Source organism: Dendropsophus ebraccatus, chromosome 10 (assembly GCF_027789765.1).
Source record: "Dendropsophus ebraccatus isolate aDenEbr1 chromosome 10, aDenEbr1.pat, whole genome shotgun sequence".
In the NCBI taxonomy this organism is placed as follows: Eukaryota; Metazoa; Chordata; class Amphibia; order Anura; family Hylidae; genus Dendropsophus; species Dendropsophus ebraccatus.
In genome coordinates this window covers 89,312,347-89,330,635 of record NC_091463.1, presented here as the reverse complement: position 1 = coordinate 89,330,635, position 18,289 = coordinate 89,312,347, and the positions used below count along the sequence as shown (strand labels likewise).

At 40.7% G+C, this 18,289-nt stretch overlaps 1 protein-coding gene across 1 annotated transcript; it reads right to left on the bottom strand.

The window, feature by feature from the left end:
- Positions 1-834: 834 nt before the first annotated feature.
- Positions 835-11,329, bottom strand: LOC138766524 (mucin-2-like). Its single transcript, XM_069944115.1, has 4 exons — positions 11,233-11,329; positions 10,800-10,811; positions 2,657-7,756; positions 835-974 (listed from the first exon to the last, which is right to left on the bottom strand). Exons 1-4 carry the CDS (start codon positions 11,327-11,329, stop codon positions 835-837), a joined length of 5,349 nt encoding a protein of 1,782 aa, XP_069800216.1.
- Positions 11,330-18,289: the final 6,960 nt, after the last annotated feature.

Below are 18,289 nucleotides of genomic sequence, written 5' to 3'. Positions count from 1 at the left end.
TAAGTATTGTTGTGAGAGGTTCTGTTGTGAGAGTTGTTGTGGTACGTTCAGTTGTAAGTGTTGTGGTTGTGGGTTCAGTTGAAGTGAGCGTTGTAGTGGTAGTTACAGGTGTAGTAATTGTTGTGGTAGGTTCATTTGTAGTCAGTAATGTAGGTGTGGAAGGTTCAGTTGTAGTAAGTGTTGAGGTAGGTTCAGTTGTAGTTAGTGATGTGGTAGGCTCGGTTGTAGTGAGTATTGTACTAGGTTTGATTGAAGTGAGCATTGTTGTGAAAGGTTCAGTTTTAGTGAGTGTTGTGGGAGGTTCTGTTCAAGTGATTGTTATGGTAGATTCACTTGTAGCAAGTATTGTAGTGGTTGGTGCAGTTGTAATAAGTGTTGTTGTAGGTTCAGTTGTAGTTAGTGTTGTGATTGATTCAGATGTAGTGAGTGTTGTGGTAGGTTCAGTGGTAAGCATTGTTGTGGGAGGTTCAGTTTTAGTAAGTGGTGTGGGTTCAGTTGTAGTAAGTATTGTGGGTTCAGTTGTAGTAAGTATTGTTGTGGGAGGTTCTGTTGTAGTGAGCGTTGTGGGAAGCTCAGTTGTAGTAAGTCTTGTGGTTGTGGGTTCAGTTGTAGTGAGCATTGTAGTGGTAGTTACGGGTGTAGTAAGTGTTGTGGTAGGTTCAGTTGTAGTCATTAATGTAGGTGTGGTAGATTCACTTGTAGTAAGTGTTGAGGTACAGTTGGTTCATTTGCAGTAAGTAAAGTGGAAGGCTCAGTTGTAGTGAGTATTGTAGTAGGTTCAGTAGATGTGAGCATTGTTGTGGGAGGTTCAGTTGTAGTGAATGTTGTAGGAGGTTATATTCTAGTCAGCATTGTGGTAGGTACAGTTGTAGTGAGTGTTGTTGTGGTGTGTTCAGTTCTACCTAGTGTTGTTGCTATTGTCCGTTCAGTTGTAGTTGTACTTGCAATCGTAGTTGAAGCCTCCATGGTTGTGACTGTGAAGCCGAGACACATAAAGTCATTAATCTTACCTGCCATATTACTTTTCTGTACTAAACATTATCTGGTAATGGGGAAGGAAGTATTCCAAATTATGTTTTCTGTTTGTCTGGGGAAGACCTTTACTAGAATGAGGAAGAACTTTACTAGAGAACAATGTATTCTTTAATTCCATGGACATTATTTAAGCATAGCCCTTAGCTGCCTGTTTATTACCTACTCAATAATGATAAGCAACCATAAAGAGCTCAGCTGTCATTTTTAATTACATTTTCCCCATTGTGTTTAAATTTCTCATTAAAGTCAAGATCACTGCTTGACATCAGTGAATAGAAATGAGACTAAAATGTACTTCGATTATGTGAACAAACACTGAAGCACAAGGGAGAGCTGTCATGAGGGATATGACAAGCCTCTTAAAGGGAATGTGTCATCAGAAAATGACTTAGATTTTTTGTTGGTAGTGTATAGTTACAAGTTTACCTGTAGGTGTATTACACCCTTTATTTGGGTGGTACAACAGAAAATAAAAGAAAAAGATGACACCTGTAAGTTCATAAAATAGCTGAAGTTCACAGCTCAGCCCCCCTTTGCCTGTGAAATGACCCTTGCAAAGGTCGCAGCGCATGCTCAGACACCTTTTTACTCATTCATCATTCATGTCAATGGGACAGCTCCTGTCTACAATTGCCAGTACAGCACAGGCAAGACGGTTGCCCCCATAATGCTGTACAAAAAAATACAATCAGAAATAAAAATTAATTAGAAAAAAAGAACATTTTCCAGTTTCTGACTCTAATGATTAAAATATGGGATACACCCCAGCCTTGGACCAGCGTAATTACCATTGGGAAGATAATACCATGGCCAACAGATTTTCTTCTCAACACTACAGTACACATGACAGGTGTTCTTAGTCAAATTAGCTGCTGCCAGACACCTCTTGCAGTGACTTATCTGCCTCAAAAACTAAATATTAGAATCCAATATGCCCTATTATTTTTTGCTTTCAACATTTGCTCTTGAAGTACAGTAAAGTCAGCGCATCATCATACAAATAAGATTTTTAGCCATTGCCTCTTAAGTCATGAGATCCACTTAACATCACCATAATGTATATGAGCACCTTCAGAACTAAAATTTGAATTTGTAATAAATGATTGTATTGGTATGTAGGTAATGCCAAGCCCCCTCTAGGTCTGTGTCCATATAATATAAAAAATATTGTACTTGTGCCATAATGTTATTTTCACAGACATACAGTACATTGCACCCTTTCACATATGCCCATGGAGTAAAGAAGCGCGGAATTGATAAAACAAATGTGTTCAGTGTTGGTGGTCACACATGCTCAGTGCTATTTTCCCGTTCCTCCTGTTTTTGTGCCAATAAGAATCAACACAATCAATGCAACTTCTTACCAGCACTGGACACATTTGGTGGACATTGTGAAAATGGAAACTGTGCAATGCTTTACTTCTAATTTGGTGGTGCGGCAAAGAAAATGATCACTTGTTGGCCACATAGGTATGTGCGAGAAAATATTGTGTGCCCAGATTTTGACATTAAACACAACAGTGAAATTTCATTCAGAATTACGTTAACACTTACATAGAAAACAATAAATAAAATTGCATAAAGGACATAAAAATATGTATAACAAAAACATGGGGTGTACCTGTTGTGGTTTCAGTTGTAGTCAGTGTTGTGGTGGTAGGTTCCATGGTACTGAGCATTGTTGTTGACTCAGTCGTAGTCAGTAATGTAGTCATGGTTGGTTCAGTGAGAATTGTAGTAGCTTCAGTTGTAGTTAGTAATGTAGTTGTAGAAGGTTCTGTGGTAGTCAGCATTGTTGAGGTAGATTCAGTTGTAGTAAGCATTGTCAATGTGGGAGGTTGTGGTGTTGTGGTAGGCTCAGTAGCGAGTGTTGTTGTAGGTTCACTTGTTTTGAGCATTGTGGTAGGTTCAGTTGTACTGAGTGTTGTGGTAAGTTCAGTTGTAGTAAGCAATGTTGATGTGGGGGGTTCAGTTGTCGTGAGTAATGATGTTGTGGTAGGCTCAGTAGTAAGTGTTGTAGGTTCAATTGTGGTAGTGAGCATTGTTGTTGTGAGAGGTTCTGTTGTAGTGAGAGTTGTGGTAAGCTCAGTTGTGGTAAGTGTTGTGGTTGTGGGTTCAGTTGTAGTGAGCATTGTTGTTGTAGGTGCAGTTGTAGTTAGTGTTGTGGTAGGTTCAGTTGTTGTGGGTAATGGTGTTGTGGTAGATTCAGTTGTAGTGAGTGTTGTGGGAGGTTCTGTTGTAGTGAAAGTTGTGGAAAGCTCAGTTGTAGTAAGCATTGTGGTGGGTTCAGTTGTAGTAAGCATTGTGGTGGGTTCAGTTGTAGTGAGCATTGTGGTAGGTACAGTTGTTGTTAGTGCTGTGGTAGGTTCCGTTGTCATGAGTAATGGTGTTGTTGTAGGCTCAGTAGTGAGTGTTGTTGTAGGTTCACTTGTAGTGAGCATTGTGGTAGGTTCAGTTGTAGTGAGTGTTGTGGTAAATTCTGTTGTAGTAGACATTGTTGAGGTAAGTTCAGTTGTAGATTGTGTTGTGGTAGATTCAAGTGTAGTGAGTGTTGTGGTAGGTTCAGTTGTAAGCATTGTTGTGGGAGGTTCTGTTGTAGTGAGAGTTGTTGTGGTAAGCTCAGTTGTGGTAAGTGTTATAGTTGTTGGGGGTTCAGTTGTAGTAAGAGTTGTGGTGGGTTCAGTTGTAGTAAGAGTTGTGGTGGGTTCAGTTGTAGTGAGCATTGTGGTAGGTACAGTTGTGGTTAGTGTTGTAATAGGTTCCGTTGTCGTGAGTAATGGTGATGTTGTAGGCTCAGTAGTGGCTGTTGTTGTAGGTTCAGTTGAAGTGAGTGTTGTGGTGAGTTCAGTTGTAGATTGTGTTGTGGTAGGTTCAGGTGTACTGAGTGTTGTGGTAGGTTCAGTTGTAAGCATTGTTGTTGTGGGGGGTCCAGTTGTAGTGAGTGTTGTGGGAGGTTCTGTTGTAGTAAGAGTTGTGGTAAGCTCAGTTGTAGTAAGAGTTGTGGTGGGTTCAGTTGTAGTGAGCATTGTGGTAGGTACAGTTGTGGTTAGTGTTGTAATAGGTTCCGTTGTCGTGAGTAATGGTGATGTTGTAGGCTCAGTAGTGGCTGTTGTTGTAGGTTCAGTTGAAGTGAGTGTTGTGGTGGGTTCAGTTGTAGTGAGCATTGTGGTAGATACAGTTGTAGTTAGTGTTGTGGTAGGTTCCGTTGTCGTGAGTAATGGTGTTGTAGGCTCAGTAGTGGATGTTGTTGTAGGTTCAGTTGAAGTGAGTGTTGTGGTGAGTTCAGTTGTAGATTGTGTTGTGGTAGGTTCAGGTGTACTGAGTGTTGTGGTAGGTTCAGTTGTAAGCATTGTTGTTGTGGGGGGTCCAGTTGTAGTGAGTGTTGTGGGAGGTTCTGTTGTAGTAAGAGTTGTGGTAAGCTCAGTTGTAGTAAGAGTTGTGGTGGGTTCAGTTGTAGTGAGCATTGTGGTAGGTACAGTTGTGGTTAGTGTTGTAATAGGTTCCGTTGTCGTGAGTAATGGTGATGTTGTAGGCTCAGTAGTGGCTGTTGTTGTAGGTTCAGTTGAAGTGAGTGTTGTGGTGAGTTCAGTTGTAGATTGTGTTGTGGTAGGTTCAGGTGTACTGAGTGTTGTGGTAGGTTCAGTTGTAAGCATTGTTGTTGTGGGGGGTCCAGTTGTAGTGAGTGTTGTGGGAGGTTCTGTTGTAGTAAGAGTTGTGGTAAGCTCAGTTGTAGTAAGAATTGTGGTGGGTTCAGTTGTAGTGAGCATTGTGGTAGGTACAGTTGTAGTTAGTGTCGTGGAAGGTCTATTTGTTATGAGTAATGGTGTTGTTGTAGGCTCCGTAGTGAGTGTTGTTGTAGGTTCAGTTGAAGTGAGTGTTGTGGTAGGTTCAGGTGTAGTGAGTGTTGTGGTAGATTCAGTTGTAAGAATTGTTGTGGGGGGTTCAGTTGTCGTGAGTAATGGTGTTGTGGTAGGCTCAGTAGTGAGTGTTGTTGTAGGTTCAGTTGTAGTGAGCATTTTTGTTGTGGTAGGTTCTGTTGTAGTGAGACTTGTGGTAAGCTCAATAGTGAGTGTTGTGGTAGGTTCAGTTGTAAGGATTGTTGTTGGGGGTTCAGTTGTAGTGAGTGTTGTGGGAGGTTCTGTTGTAGTTAGAGTTGTGGGGGGTTCAGTTGTAGTGAGCATTATGGTAGGTACAGTTGTAGTTAGTGTGGTAGATTCAGTTGTCGTGAGTAATGGTGTTTTGGTAGGCTCAGTAGTAAGTGTTGTTGTAGGTTCAGTTGTAGTGAGTGTTGTAGGTTCAGTTGTAAGAGTTGTTGTGGAGGGTTCAGTTGTAGTGAGTGTTGTGGGAGGGTCTGTTGTAGTGAGAGTTGTAGTAAGTGTTGTGGTGGGTTCATTTGTAGTGAGCATTGTGGTAGATACAGTTGTAGTTAGTGTTGTGGTAGGTTCCGTTGTCGTGAGTAATGGTGTTGTAGGCTCAGTAGTGGATGTTGTTGTAGGTTCAGTTGAAGTGAGTGTTGTGGTAAGTTCAGTTGTAGATTGTGTTGTGGTAGGTTCGGGTGAAGTGAGTGTTGTGGTAGGTTCAGTTGTAAGCATTGTTGTGGGGGGTCCAGTTGTAGTAAGAGTTGTGGTAAGCTCAATTGTAGTAAGAGTTGTGGTGGGTTCAGTTGTAGTGAGCATTGTGGTAGGTACAGTTGTAGTTAGTGTTGTGGTAGGTTCAATTGTCGTGAGTAATTGTGTTATTGTAGGCTCAGTAATGAGTGTTGTAGGTTCAGTTGAAGTAAGTGCTGTGGTAGATTCAGTTGTAAGCATTGTTGTGGGGGGTTCAGTTGTTGTGAGTAATGGTGTTGTGGTAGGCTCAGTAGTGAGTGTTGTTGGAGGTTCAGTTGTAGTGAGCATTGTTGTGGTAGGTTCTGTTGTACTGAGACTTGTGGTAAGCTCAGTTGTGGTAAGTGTTGTGGTTGTAGGTTCAGTTGTAGTGAGCATTGTTGTTGTAGATACAGTTGTAGTTAGTGTTGTGGTAGGTTCCATTGTTGTGAGTAATGATGTTGTGGTAGGCTCAGTAATGAGTGTTGTGGTAGGTTCAGTTGTAGTGAGTATTGTGGGAGGTTCTGTTGTAGTGAGAGTTGTGGTAGGCTCAGCTGTAGTAAGTGTTGTGGTGGGTTCAGTTGTAGTGAGCATTGTGGTAGGTACAGTTGTAGTTAGTGTGGTAGATTCAGTTGTCGTGAGTAATGGTGTTGTGGTAGGCTCAGTAGTAAGTGTTGTTGTAGGTTCAGGTGTAATAAGTGTAGTGGTAGGTTCAGTTGTAAGAGTTGTTGTTGTGGATGGTTCAGTTGTAGTGAGTGTTGTGGGAGGGTCTGTTGTTGTGAGAGTTGTTGTAAGGTCAGTTGTAGTAAGTGTTGTGGTGGGTTCAATTGTAGTGAGCATTGTTGTGGAAGGTACAGTTTTAGTAAGCATTGTGGTAGGTGCAGTTGTAGTGGGGAATGTTGTTGTGGTGGGATCAGTTGTAGTTAGTGTTGTTGTGGTAGGCTCAGGTGTAGTGAGCATTGTGGTAGGTGCAGTTGTAGTGGGTAATGTGGTAGTGGTGGGATCAGATGTAGTTATTGTTGCTGCTGTTGTGGTAGGCTCAGGTGTAGTGGGCTTTGTGGTAGGTTCAGTTGTAGTAAGTGCTGTGGTAGATTCAGTTGTAAGCATTGTTGTGGGGGGTTCAGTTGTTGTGAGTAATGGTGTTGTGGTAGGCTCAGTAGTGAGTGTTGTTGGAGGTTCAGTTGTAGTGAGCATTGTTGTTGTGGTAGGTTCTGTTGTACTGAGACTTGTGGTAAGCTTAGTTGTGGTAAGTGTTGTGGTTGTAGGTTCAGTTGTAGTGAGCATTGTTGTTGTAGATACAGTTGTAGTTAGTGTTGTGGTAGGTTCCATTGTTGTGAGTAATGATGTTGTGGTAGGCTCAGTAATGAGTGTTGTGGTAGGTTCAGTTGTAAGCATTGTTGTTGTTGGGGGTTCAGTTGTAGTGAGTATTGTGGGAGGTTCTGTTGTAGTGAGAGTTGTGGTAGGCTCAGCTGTAGTAAGTGTTGTGGTGGGTACAGTTGTAGTGAGCATTGTGGTAGGTACAGTTGTAGTTAGTGTGGTAGATTCAGTTGTCGTGAGTAATGGTGTTGTGGTAGGCTCAGTAGTAAGTGTTGTTGTAGGTTCAGGTGTAATGAGTGTTGTGGTAGGTTCAGTTGTAAGAGTTGTTGTTGTGGACGGTTCAGTTGTAGTGAGTGTTGTAGGAGGGTCTGTTGTTGTGAGAGTTGTCGTAAGGTCAGTTGTAGTAAGTGTTGTGGTGGGTTCATTTGTAGTGAGCGTTGTTGTGGAAGGTACAGTTGTAGTAAGCATTGTGGTAGGTGCAGTTGTAGTGGGGAATGTTGTTGTGGTGGGATCAGTTGTAGTTAGTGTTGTTGTGGTAGGCTCAGGTGTAGTGAGCATTGTGGTAGGTGCAGTTGTAGTGGGTAATGTGGTAGTGGTGGGATCAGATGTATTTATTGTTGCTGCTGTTGTGGTAGGCTCAGGTGTAGTGGGCTTTGTGGTAGGTTCAGTTGTAGTTAGTGTGGTTGTGGTAGGTGCAGTTGTAGTAAGTGTTGTTGTAGTGGGTTTGGTTGTACTTAGTGTTGTTGTTGTTGTTGTTATTGTAGATTCAGCTGTAGTTGTACTTGCTGTTGTAGTTGTAGCTTCCGTGGTTGTGGCTGTGACTGTGAAGCCGAGATATATATAGTCAATAATCTTACCTGCCACATTACTTTCCTGGACTCAACATTATCTAGTACTGGGGAAAGAATTAAAGCCCAACTAAAAAATATTTTGACCATTTAGTTTTAGTTAGCTTAGGTCATGATAAGAATTTTTGAAAATACATTAATAAGCTAATTTGAATAGTTTAATACATATAGCTGAATGTCCCTGTGGATGTCTCTGTGTTACTCGTCCATTCTTATTTGCCCTGCCCCCTTTTGGAAATCTGTACTGTGGCTGAGCTTGGGACAGATTCTCAGGCAGCAGCAGATGACAGGCAGCTGTCACACTGTTGCGGGGAGGTGCTGGACTGGTACAGACAGGGTCGTATTAGCAGCTGTTGCTGCCCTAGGCACTAAACTAGAAGACACTCCAACACAGGATTGGTAGATTGGTAGGTAATAGATCCAGGCATCACATTTAACACCGCCACACTCAGCCTAAACAACACCGCCATACTGTGACTGGATAACACCACCATCACAGACCTGACCAATACCGCCATACTGTGACTGGATAACACCACCATACCAGACCTGACCAATACCACCATACTGTGACTGGATAACACCACCATACCAGACCTGACCAATACCGCCATACTGTGACTGGATAACACCACCATACCAGACCTGACCAATACCACCATACTGTGACTGGATAACACTGCCACACCAGACCTGAGTCATACAACCATACTGTGACTGGATAACACCACTATACCAGACTTGAACAATACCACCATACTGTGACTGGATAACACCTCCACACGAGACCTGACCAATACCGCCATACTGTGACTGGATTATACTACCATACTGTAACTGGATAACATCATCATACCGGTTTCCTCCACTCTACTCTGTAATCAGGCCTTTGCCTACTCCCCCCATTATTTTGCCAACAGGTTTTCTTCCCAACACTATAATACACATGCCGCATGTTTTTTCAGTATCCAGACACATCTTACAGTAACATATTTCCCTTAAAAAAATACTGAAATTTAGAGAGGAGGAGTTGGACACTTCCTTCTCTGCTGAACATTGGACCTTGGCACTTTGTTGGATTTTCAAGCATACCAAATGTATCAACCAGATAGAATTGATGCACTAGATTCAGTAAGATGGTATCTTACTCCCTCCAGACTATCCCATATAATCCCCATTACTGTAACCTATGCTGGGGAGGGTGTGGCCAAGTTGCCACCCAACACCAAATGTGTTGGTCTTGCCCTTATATAACCCAATATTGGAAAGAGGTTTTCTACCTTATCTCTGAGATAAGTTTTACTCCAGTCACTAATGACCCTTCCCTTGAAATTCTGGACTTGCTCCAGTTATAACTGTTATACATCATGGGGGATATTTTATTAGCACTGGCGTACTTGACACTTGTCCACTTGGCCTCGCTATTCTGTGTATAAGCACCTTCAGAACTAAAATTTAGATTTATTAAAGAATCATTGTATTGGTAGGCTAGTAATGTCATGTCCTCTCTGTACATATAATGTTAAATTATAATATGCACAATGTTATTTTCAAAACCATACACAGCACGCTTCCATGTAGTCCATGGCACCCTAGGTGCCTAACCACCACTTATGTTAGCCCTGGCTGGGATATATTATAATAAGCCATGTATATCTATTAGTTGGATGTGATCAGAGCAGGTTTTAAACTTGTGGATGTAAAAAAAAAAAAAGTTTTATTCATTTACCATAAGCAGGGAGACATACAGAAGCGTGGAACTGATAAAAGGTGTAAAAAAAAAAAAAAATTATATATAGTACACTTTTGTTGATTTGGAGATTAAGTAATAAAGCTATACATAACTGATATAGAAAGGAGGAACTTAACCCCTTATGGACCCATGATGTACCAGTATGCCAGAAGATCTATGAAGTGACCTCAGGAGCTGAGATTGCTTCATAGAGGGACTGTGGGGGTCCTGATCCTTTTCCCTGATAACCAGAGGACTCCTACTTAAAGTACCTCCGAGCAATCAGCTCTGCCACAGGCAGCCTCTATGTGAAGATCGTAGATAACACTGATCAATGCTGTACAGTGGCATTGCATTGAACAATATTAGCAATGTAATGTATGTAAGATATATATATATATATATATATATATATATATATATATATATATATATATATGTGTGTGTGTGTGTGTGATATGACATAGCCCCTCCCACAATAAAAATTTAAATTACCCCCCCTTTCCTATTTTATATATAGAAGACATAAAAATAGACATATTCGGGGAGATTTATCAAACATGGTGTAAAGTGAAACTGGCTCAGTTGCCCCTAGCAACCAATCAGATTCCACCTTTTATTTTCCAAAGAGTCTGTGAGGAATGAAAGGTGGAATCTGATTGGTTGCTAGGGGCCAGTTTCACTTTACACCATGTTTGATAAATCTTCCCCTATGGCTCTTAAAAGTCGATAAGGAAAAACGAAAATGCAAAAATAAAAATTGGCCCCTATGGTCATCAAGACCAAAAGCCACTGTGTCTTTAAGGGGTTAATGTGGCCGTGCTCACATGCTCAGTGCTATTTGCCGGGATTTCCTGCTATTTTGCAGCCAATAAGAATCAGCACAATCCAAATTCTTATTACCAGCACTGGAAACATTAAAGGGGTATTTCAGGAAAAATTAACTTGTCCCCATCTACAGTATAGGGGAAAAGTAGGAGATTACGGAGTGTCCGACATCTGTTCCGTTGGTTCTATAGAAATGAATAGAACGTGCCATACCCATGCTTCTATTCATAATACAGAAGTCGGGGGCCCGATACAGAGATCGGCGGGGGGTACAGAGGTCGGACCCCTCACAATCTCCTAATTTTCCCTATCCTGTGGATAGGGGGAAAGTTAATTTTCCTGGAATACCCCTTTAAGTGGATTTTGAGAAGCATATTTTCAAAAAATCTTTCAAATGATAACTATGTTGTATACTGTGAGTAATGTAATGTAAAGTACAGTGAAATCATACATTACCTCCTTGGGCACCTGAAAAACAAAACAAAATATATGTGAATTATTATAACTATAAGCATACACATAATTAAAATAACAGAAGACACCTCTCATCATGTATTCCTATTATCCATTATTGCAGAAACTAAAACTTAAGTAAAAAGAATAACAATAATACTATGTATAATAATAGGAACAATAGCAACAATAATAAACAATACTACTATGAAGAAGCATAACAAGGATAATAACAATGCTACATAGATAAAGAAGTAGAAGGATAATAATACTCAATCACAAAATTAGAATGCCGGCACTATCCGGACACAAGTTCGCTCCAGTTAGGACACCAGCATAGTATCCCATTGCTGTGGTCCCGGCAAGTGACCGGCGTTGGTCACCAACAGAAACAACAGTCTATGGAACACTTCATTTAAAGAAAGGTGGCACTCACCGGACTTCGTACTTGCAAAAATAGACTTTATTCCATGAAGAATGGGGTCATGGACGCTGACAAGTGTGGCCACACATGTCAGCGTAGATGATCCCATTCTTCTTGGGAAAAAAAGACTATTTTTGCAAGTACAAAGTCCGGTGAGTGCCACCTTTAAGTGAAGCATAATAACAATACTACTAATAATAATAATGTAGATAATATTAACCTATTAATGACCTTCAACTCGCCTTTTCAAAGTGGAAAAGATTATGGAACTGCCGATCACCAGTACAGATAGATCTCCATGGCAGACGGGGACCATGTGAAGGCCCCCAAGCCTGCTATGGATGCCCGAGTATCCGGCTGTGTCTGCAGCACTGCTCGGTACATTGCCTATGAATGTTATGCTGACATACTCAATACACTGCACTAGAGGACTAGTTGGGTGTATTATAATAGTGATTTGCTGATGACTGTAAAGGTCCCCTGGTGGAAAAAAAAGTTACACAAAAAATGTATATAAAACAATATGTAATTTCTCTCCCAGCTCTATGTTAGGTGACCAAGACAGACTCCCAATGGGATCATCTCAGTCACAGGCACAAACCTCAACCATGAACTTCTCTCACCACTGGTTCTAACAATCAGTCAAGGTCTCAACACCCTGATTCATACGTCTTACATATAATGTTATAGTAGGAATAGTTATAGTAGGAATAGATAGAGAGACCGTATTGAGATGGGCGTGACTAGTGTATGATTGAGTGTGATTGCTCTGTACTTGAACATCGGTGGCTGACGAAGCTGGATTCAACTAGGTAGTCCTGGAAAACATGGATACAACCAAGGGCCCATGGCTGTATCCGTGTTTTCCAGGACTATCTAGGGCTGCATCAAACTTTTGTGTTCAAAATGCTGAACGATCGCACTAAAGCTTGTTCAAGTCAGGCCTATCTCTATTTCTATATGCTTTAGAAATGTTACATTTTAATCCCTACAACCCTGCCTCTCTTAGGTCCGTCACTCCTATATTTCAAGAGTATGAAATGTCAAAATAATCCTAGGGACTGTCTTCTATATACAATTACCAGTGGCTCAGAAGTTTACCTACACATGGTTAGTATTTGGTATCATTAAGCAATCTTCCACTTCATTTCTCAATAAGTTGCTGGAATTGGATATTGTATGTCAACAGTAAGGCTATGATCAAAATGACGGCCGTTTTTATTGAATGGTCGACATTTAATAACAAATAACAGCTGTTATTTTAAAACAACAGCCATTGTTGTCAAATGACTACCATCCAATAAAACGGACATCATTTTGACTGTGTGTGAACATAGCCTTAAGCAGAAAGTGTTGCTCAGCTGAGATGGACGTGGCAGGGGTCAACTGAGTGGCAGGACTCGAGCTGTCTCCACCTTCCCCGCGAAACAGGAAGACATCAGCATTCAAATGCGTACAAACCCGAACCTCAGCCTGGTTTACTCCTCTCTAGTCAGTTCCCATCCCCTTGTTTGTTAAAAATAAAGCTCTTCTGCACAGGATCACTTGCCTAGTAGAAAAGATGAGGGGACTATCCCGGGTTTGGTCCCTCTCTCCTAGAATCCTTACAGGGGTATTCCAACATATCCATAGGAGTAAGACAGTAAGACCCACTTGTTTTGAAAAGAGGTGCAGGTACGTGACCCGCGGCTCTTTTCATACTCTATGGAGTCGCCAAAAAGAGCCGAGTGCTGTACTTGTCTCTCTCAAGCAGATTAATTCATTCTCTATGGAACCACCAGAGAAAGCTGAGTACAGCACTCTGCTCTTTCCGGTCATGTGCCATACCTACAGGTCTCTTCAAAACAAAGGAACCAAGGGTCAGTCTGGAGATCGCTGGGGGGCGTCACGGAGGTCTGACACCCCATGATCTCTTACTTGTCCCCTCTGGATAGGGGGAAAGTAGGTTTTATGTTGAAAAACCTCTTTAAGTAGCTGCCTGGTCTGCCTCTATGGTATGTATAACCTTGAGTGACAACTACCCATTAATGTTATTAATACACATTTGGTAAAAAAAAGTCCCATTACATCTCCTGCTCATGTCTACCGCTCAATCACACAACATGGATTTTGTTACTAAGTACAATCGTATTTACTGCCTTTCCTCCATTACCAGCATATACAACACAAAGAAATCTAAATACTACAGGTTCCATTTTTTAAGATCAAATTCAGGTCAAAATTTTAATTTCATTCTATCCAAGTGCGGCTGACTCAGACGAGAAACCTTTTCACACACAAGTCTGCTTTATCTCACAATATTTAGGAAATGATTCACCTGAGAATTCTGTATTCATGAGACATGTAGGGACCACCCCATGAATAGCAGGAATACTGATGGTCTACTAGATTACAGTCCTCCGGTTCATCCCAGAATGTGTGCCATTAGTTCATTACATTAATCCTTAGAGTTTTAATTAAATAAGAAAGCCACAACTGGTAAAGCAAGATGGCATTTTCTCATTTAAGATTCAGGGGAATGAGTCACTTGGACAATTTATGATAACATTGGGCGCAATTTACAAAGTATTTGTAGCCATCTCATATATGTTACTGTATAAGTATTGCCAACACACAGAACCCTTTTGGGGTTAAAATAAAAAAGCTCACACCAGACATTGTGGTTAACAATATTCCTTCACTATTAAAGGGGTTTTCCGAGCAAAGCATACTGATCGACTATCCTCGGGACAGCTCAACAGTAGTGATGAGTAGAGATGATCAAACATCGGAAAATCGTAGGTTCAATCGAACTCAAACATTCTCGAACCTGCCGCATTTGATTGCTGATGCCTTCCTGGTCCGTGAGGAAGGAGGAGACTGCCCAGGGACCTAGATAATAGGCTGAATCCCGGAATTCAAGGCGGTCCCCGGGCACGCTCCTCCTTACACACGGACCGACAAGGCATCAGCAATCAAATGCGGCAGGTTCGAGAATGTTCAAGTTCGATTGAACCTACGATTTTCCCTAGTCTCTCTAGTGATGAGTGAACATATTCATAAATGTTAGTATGTTCGTACGAACATGACGCTAATTGTTCTTGTTCGCCGGTCACAAACAATTTGTTCGATGATCGGAATGGTTATAACGATTATTTTCGAATATATTCAAACTTGTGAACGTACGCCTTTGCGTAATTTACACTTTGCACCGGATAATCTGTACGCATGTGCGTAGACCGAAACATCCACTTCTGCTGCACATTCATTATTTGTTTGTGAATGTTCGTCGAACACGAACCGATCACAATCATGTTTTTTTATGTTCGTGTTCGGGATCCGATCCAAACCGACTACTCATCAGTCACTAACCAGGTATGCCCACTACACAGTGATTGGACAACATCTTCCTGATTACTGCGCAGTGTAGGTGCCAAACAGCTTATTGCCAGGTGTTGACACTCTGCCGATCAACTGATGACTAGAGTTGAGTGAGCCGGGCCGAGGTTAGGGTTCGTACAAACCTGAAACATCAGCATTTGAATCCTTCCCGATCCATGGGGGAGATGGAGACAGCCCGAGTCCCACCAGCAGAACAGGGGTACAGCCTATGACCTAGGCTGTATAAATCTTTTCCATGTTTTCCAAGTGGGACCTGTGATGTCTCCACCTTCCCCATAGAGAAGGCAGATGGTGGGATTGAAATGCTGATGTTTCAGGTCCCCAACCTCTGCCTGGCTCGCTTATTTACTGTATATTGATGACCTAGCCTGATGATAACTCCTTTTTTAGTTTTGCCATGAAAACCTCATGCTCACCCACCGTAAAAACACAGCCGCCATTTGAACACACAGAACATTTAATTAACCGTTCTTCTCACCGTCCTTTCTTTTAAAGTCAATGGACCTTTTATTTAAAGAAATGCCCCAAAGGGCAATCTTTAACTTTGAACTAGAATAATGTTTAAGTGGCCATCACTGCAATGAGCGCCGCTGAAACATGCTAAACCTAGGCCAATATTTGATACTCAAAACAATGGCCATTGTTTTGAGTATCAAATAACAGCCGTAGAAAAAGAGCCTGTAAACATAGCCTTAAATTTCCTACCATACGTAAAATATAATTTGAAACGTACAACAACAAAAGCCACAAAAATAGGTAATAATTAGAGATGAGTGAACCGGGTTCGGGTTCGAGTCCATCCGAACCCGATCGTTCGGCATTTGATTAGCAGTGGCTGCTGAACTTGGATAAAGCTCTAAGGTTGTCTGGAAAACATGGATACAGCCAATGACTATATCCATGTTTTCCACATAGCCTTAGGGCTTTATCCAAGGTCAGCAGCCACCGCTAATCAGATGCTGAAAGTTTGGGTACGGATGGACTTGAACCCGAACCCGGTTCGCTCATCTCTAGTAATAATGCAAGAGGAAAATGATGGAGAACATTCCTGATGTAACATTCAGATTTCATAACAAGACTCAGACCCAACTCTCAGATTAAAGGGGAAGCATTTATTTCTTCTACAAATGGCTTGCACAGGGACCAAGCCACATACAGTACCAAAAACATTCAGTGCTATAAAAACCATTGATACAAACATAGCTTGTGATAGAACTCTAAGGTCCAAATGTGTTTTTGAAAATTCTTTTGACTCTCACAGACACATAAAAGATTGTCTAGAAGAAAAATTACCTGGTCCATCTAGTCTACCCTTATGGTACACAATCTCATAAGTCAAAACGTTGAATGCAACAATTTACAAAGCATAAGAACCCATTTAGGTCAATAATATCCTCACCAAAGCAAGTATCCACATCTTCAAGAAAATTTTAAAAAATGGTTACACTTCTATAAAAAATAAAACTTTCCAGCCCGTAGAGGGGTTTCCCCCGAACATCAGTGTATGATCTCATTGTTGTCCTCTATAGTTTGCATATAGTAAGAAAGGCACATCTTTTCATTTCATACGTCAAATCGGCGAACCTCATTATGGTTTATAACATTCTTAAAAAACCGATGTAAAATTTTGGAAATGCTAAAAATGAAGGATTTCTGTATCCCTCAGAGGTAACGCAATTCTTATGACCAATCATCCTCCCGTACCTTATTTAGTCTACACTGACATCAGTGCCAAGGAATGCCGTGAAATCTTTTCTCTTCACGATTCTTATCTTTCTGACTAAATTAGATCTTGCTCTTCCTTGTTGAGTCAGCCATAATTTGACTAAATATTAAATAACTATTTTAATATGCAAAAATCCAATTTATCAAAATCAAAAAATTCTACGTAATCCATCCAAATTTCCTAATATGAAAATCGGAAAATATTTGAAAATAAGTCCCTCGTTCAGCATATTATCTCCTACAATCTTCTTGCAATATTATGTCTTACACACCCACAATTTCACCACAGCACCTCGGGGCAAAATATATCCCTTTTATGTTGATTCTGAACTCTCTTTCATCTAGATTTAGTCTCCTTAGTACAGATATGGTTAGAGACAGTGACATAACAATAACTATAAGGGATGCAAAGGTCACAGTTGCACCCATAGGTGTCCCAACAACTCTCCATCATGAGAAAACACTAGAACTATATGGCAGTTTTTGGGCCCTGCTATAGATTTTACATTTTGGGCCTAGAAGCCTCTGATGAAACACATTTCTACATTAAATCACCATGGAATTGGGATGAATTGAATTTTGTTCTCCGAGTCTAGTACAGCTTTGCTACTGTCCATTACCATTCATGTCACAATCTGTTTTTTATCTTTGTGCCTTTGCAGCAGCTGCCTGGCACTAGTTGGCAAAATTCAGCTATCCACTATTAGGCTATGTTCACACAACATCTTTTTTTAGACAAAACAGCCGCCATTGTTTCACCATAACGGCCGTAAATAATTTTCATGAACATTATTGACAGCCGTGATTGTAAAATGAATAGACATTGTGTGAACATAGAACATTTTTTATATTCTTTCTTTTTATCACTGTCTAACATTGCAGTGTTGAATATTGTTCTTTCATCTAGGGCAGGCATGTCCAAACTTTTTTCGAAGAGTGCCAAATTTGATGAAGTGAACATGTGCGAGGGCCGACCATTTTACATGCTACATGCTATATGCTTTATAACACAGGCAGATAATAGCAAGCTGGATACCTGGGGGGCCGTAAAAGTTCGGAACGCGGGCCGCAAATGGCCCTCCGGCCGGACTTTGGACATGCCTGATCTAGGGCTATGTACATAAATAGTATTTTTGGTCAGTATTGTATTCCAAAAACCAGGAGTGGGTCAAAAAAAAACAAAAAGGCTCAAACCTTTCCATTATAGTTTCTCTCTGTCAATTTCACTCCTTGTTTTTGCTTAATATACTGAGCAAAACACAATGAGGGAACACAATAAGGATTTTTTTTTTACATCAAACTTTAAGGAGAAGTCTATCTGTGGGATCTGCTAGTAGCTGTGTCCTGGTCTGTTAGCCTTTTTGTTTTCTTCTTTTACTTAGTTTTTTACCTTTTGCCTCTATCCTCACTATCTTGGAGTATTCTAATTCTTTTCATACACGAAAAACCTGCTTCAGCATTCCTTTGATCTGAAGGACGCATTCAATGAAGACTTTATTACTTTAATTAGTAAAAGTTATCACATCTTTATGAACATTTGCCAAATTACAGTCATGGAAGTCTAGCCAACCAGGGGAATGCAGTAACTTCATGTGGTGACTTGAAATTATTCTTCTGCATTAAATGTAATGTTGTGGCCACAGAATTGTTATATAGCGTGAATAAATGGGAGGTGATATTTTTTGTTATTATAGGAGGAAAAATAACTAAATCAAACTACAAAAAGTGGCAAATTTTTGTGCAAGCCTAATTTTGCTAAAAAGACAAATAAAGAAATACGGCCTTAACTGTTTTTGTGCACAACTTTATTGCACAAAAATGTACAACTTTTTTACATCAGCTTTCTGGTATAACCAATGATAAATCCTTCCCCCCCAGTGTCTGGCAGCATTTTCCATGGGAATTTATTGACAGTTTTTGGATCTTTTAGCCACCAAATCAATAGTCCAATATGAAAGTTTCT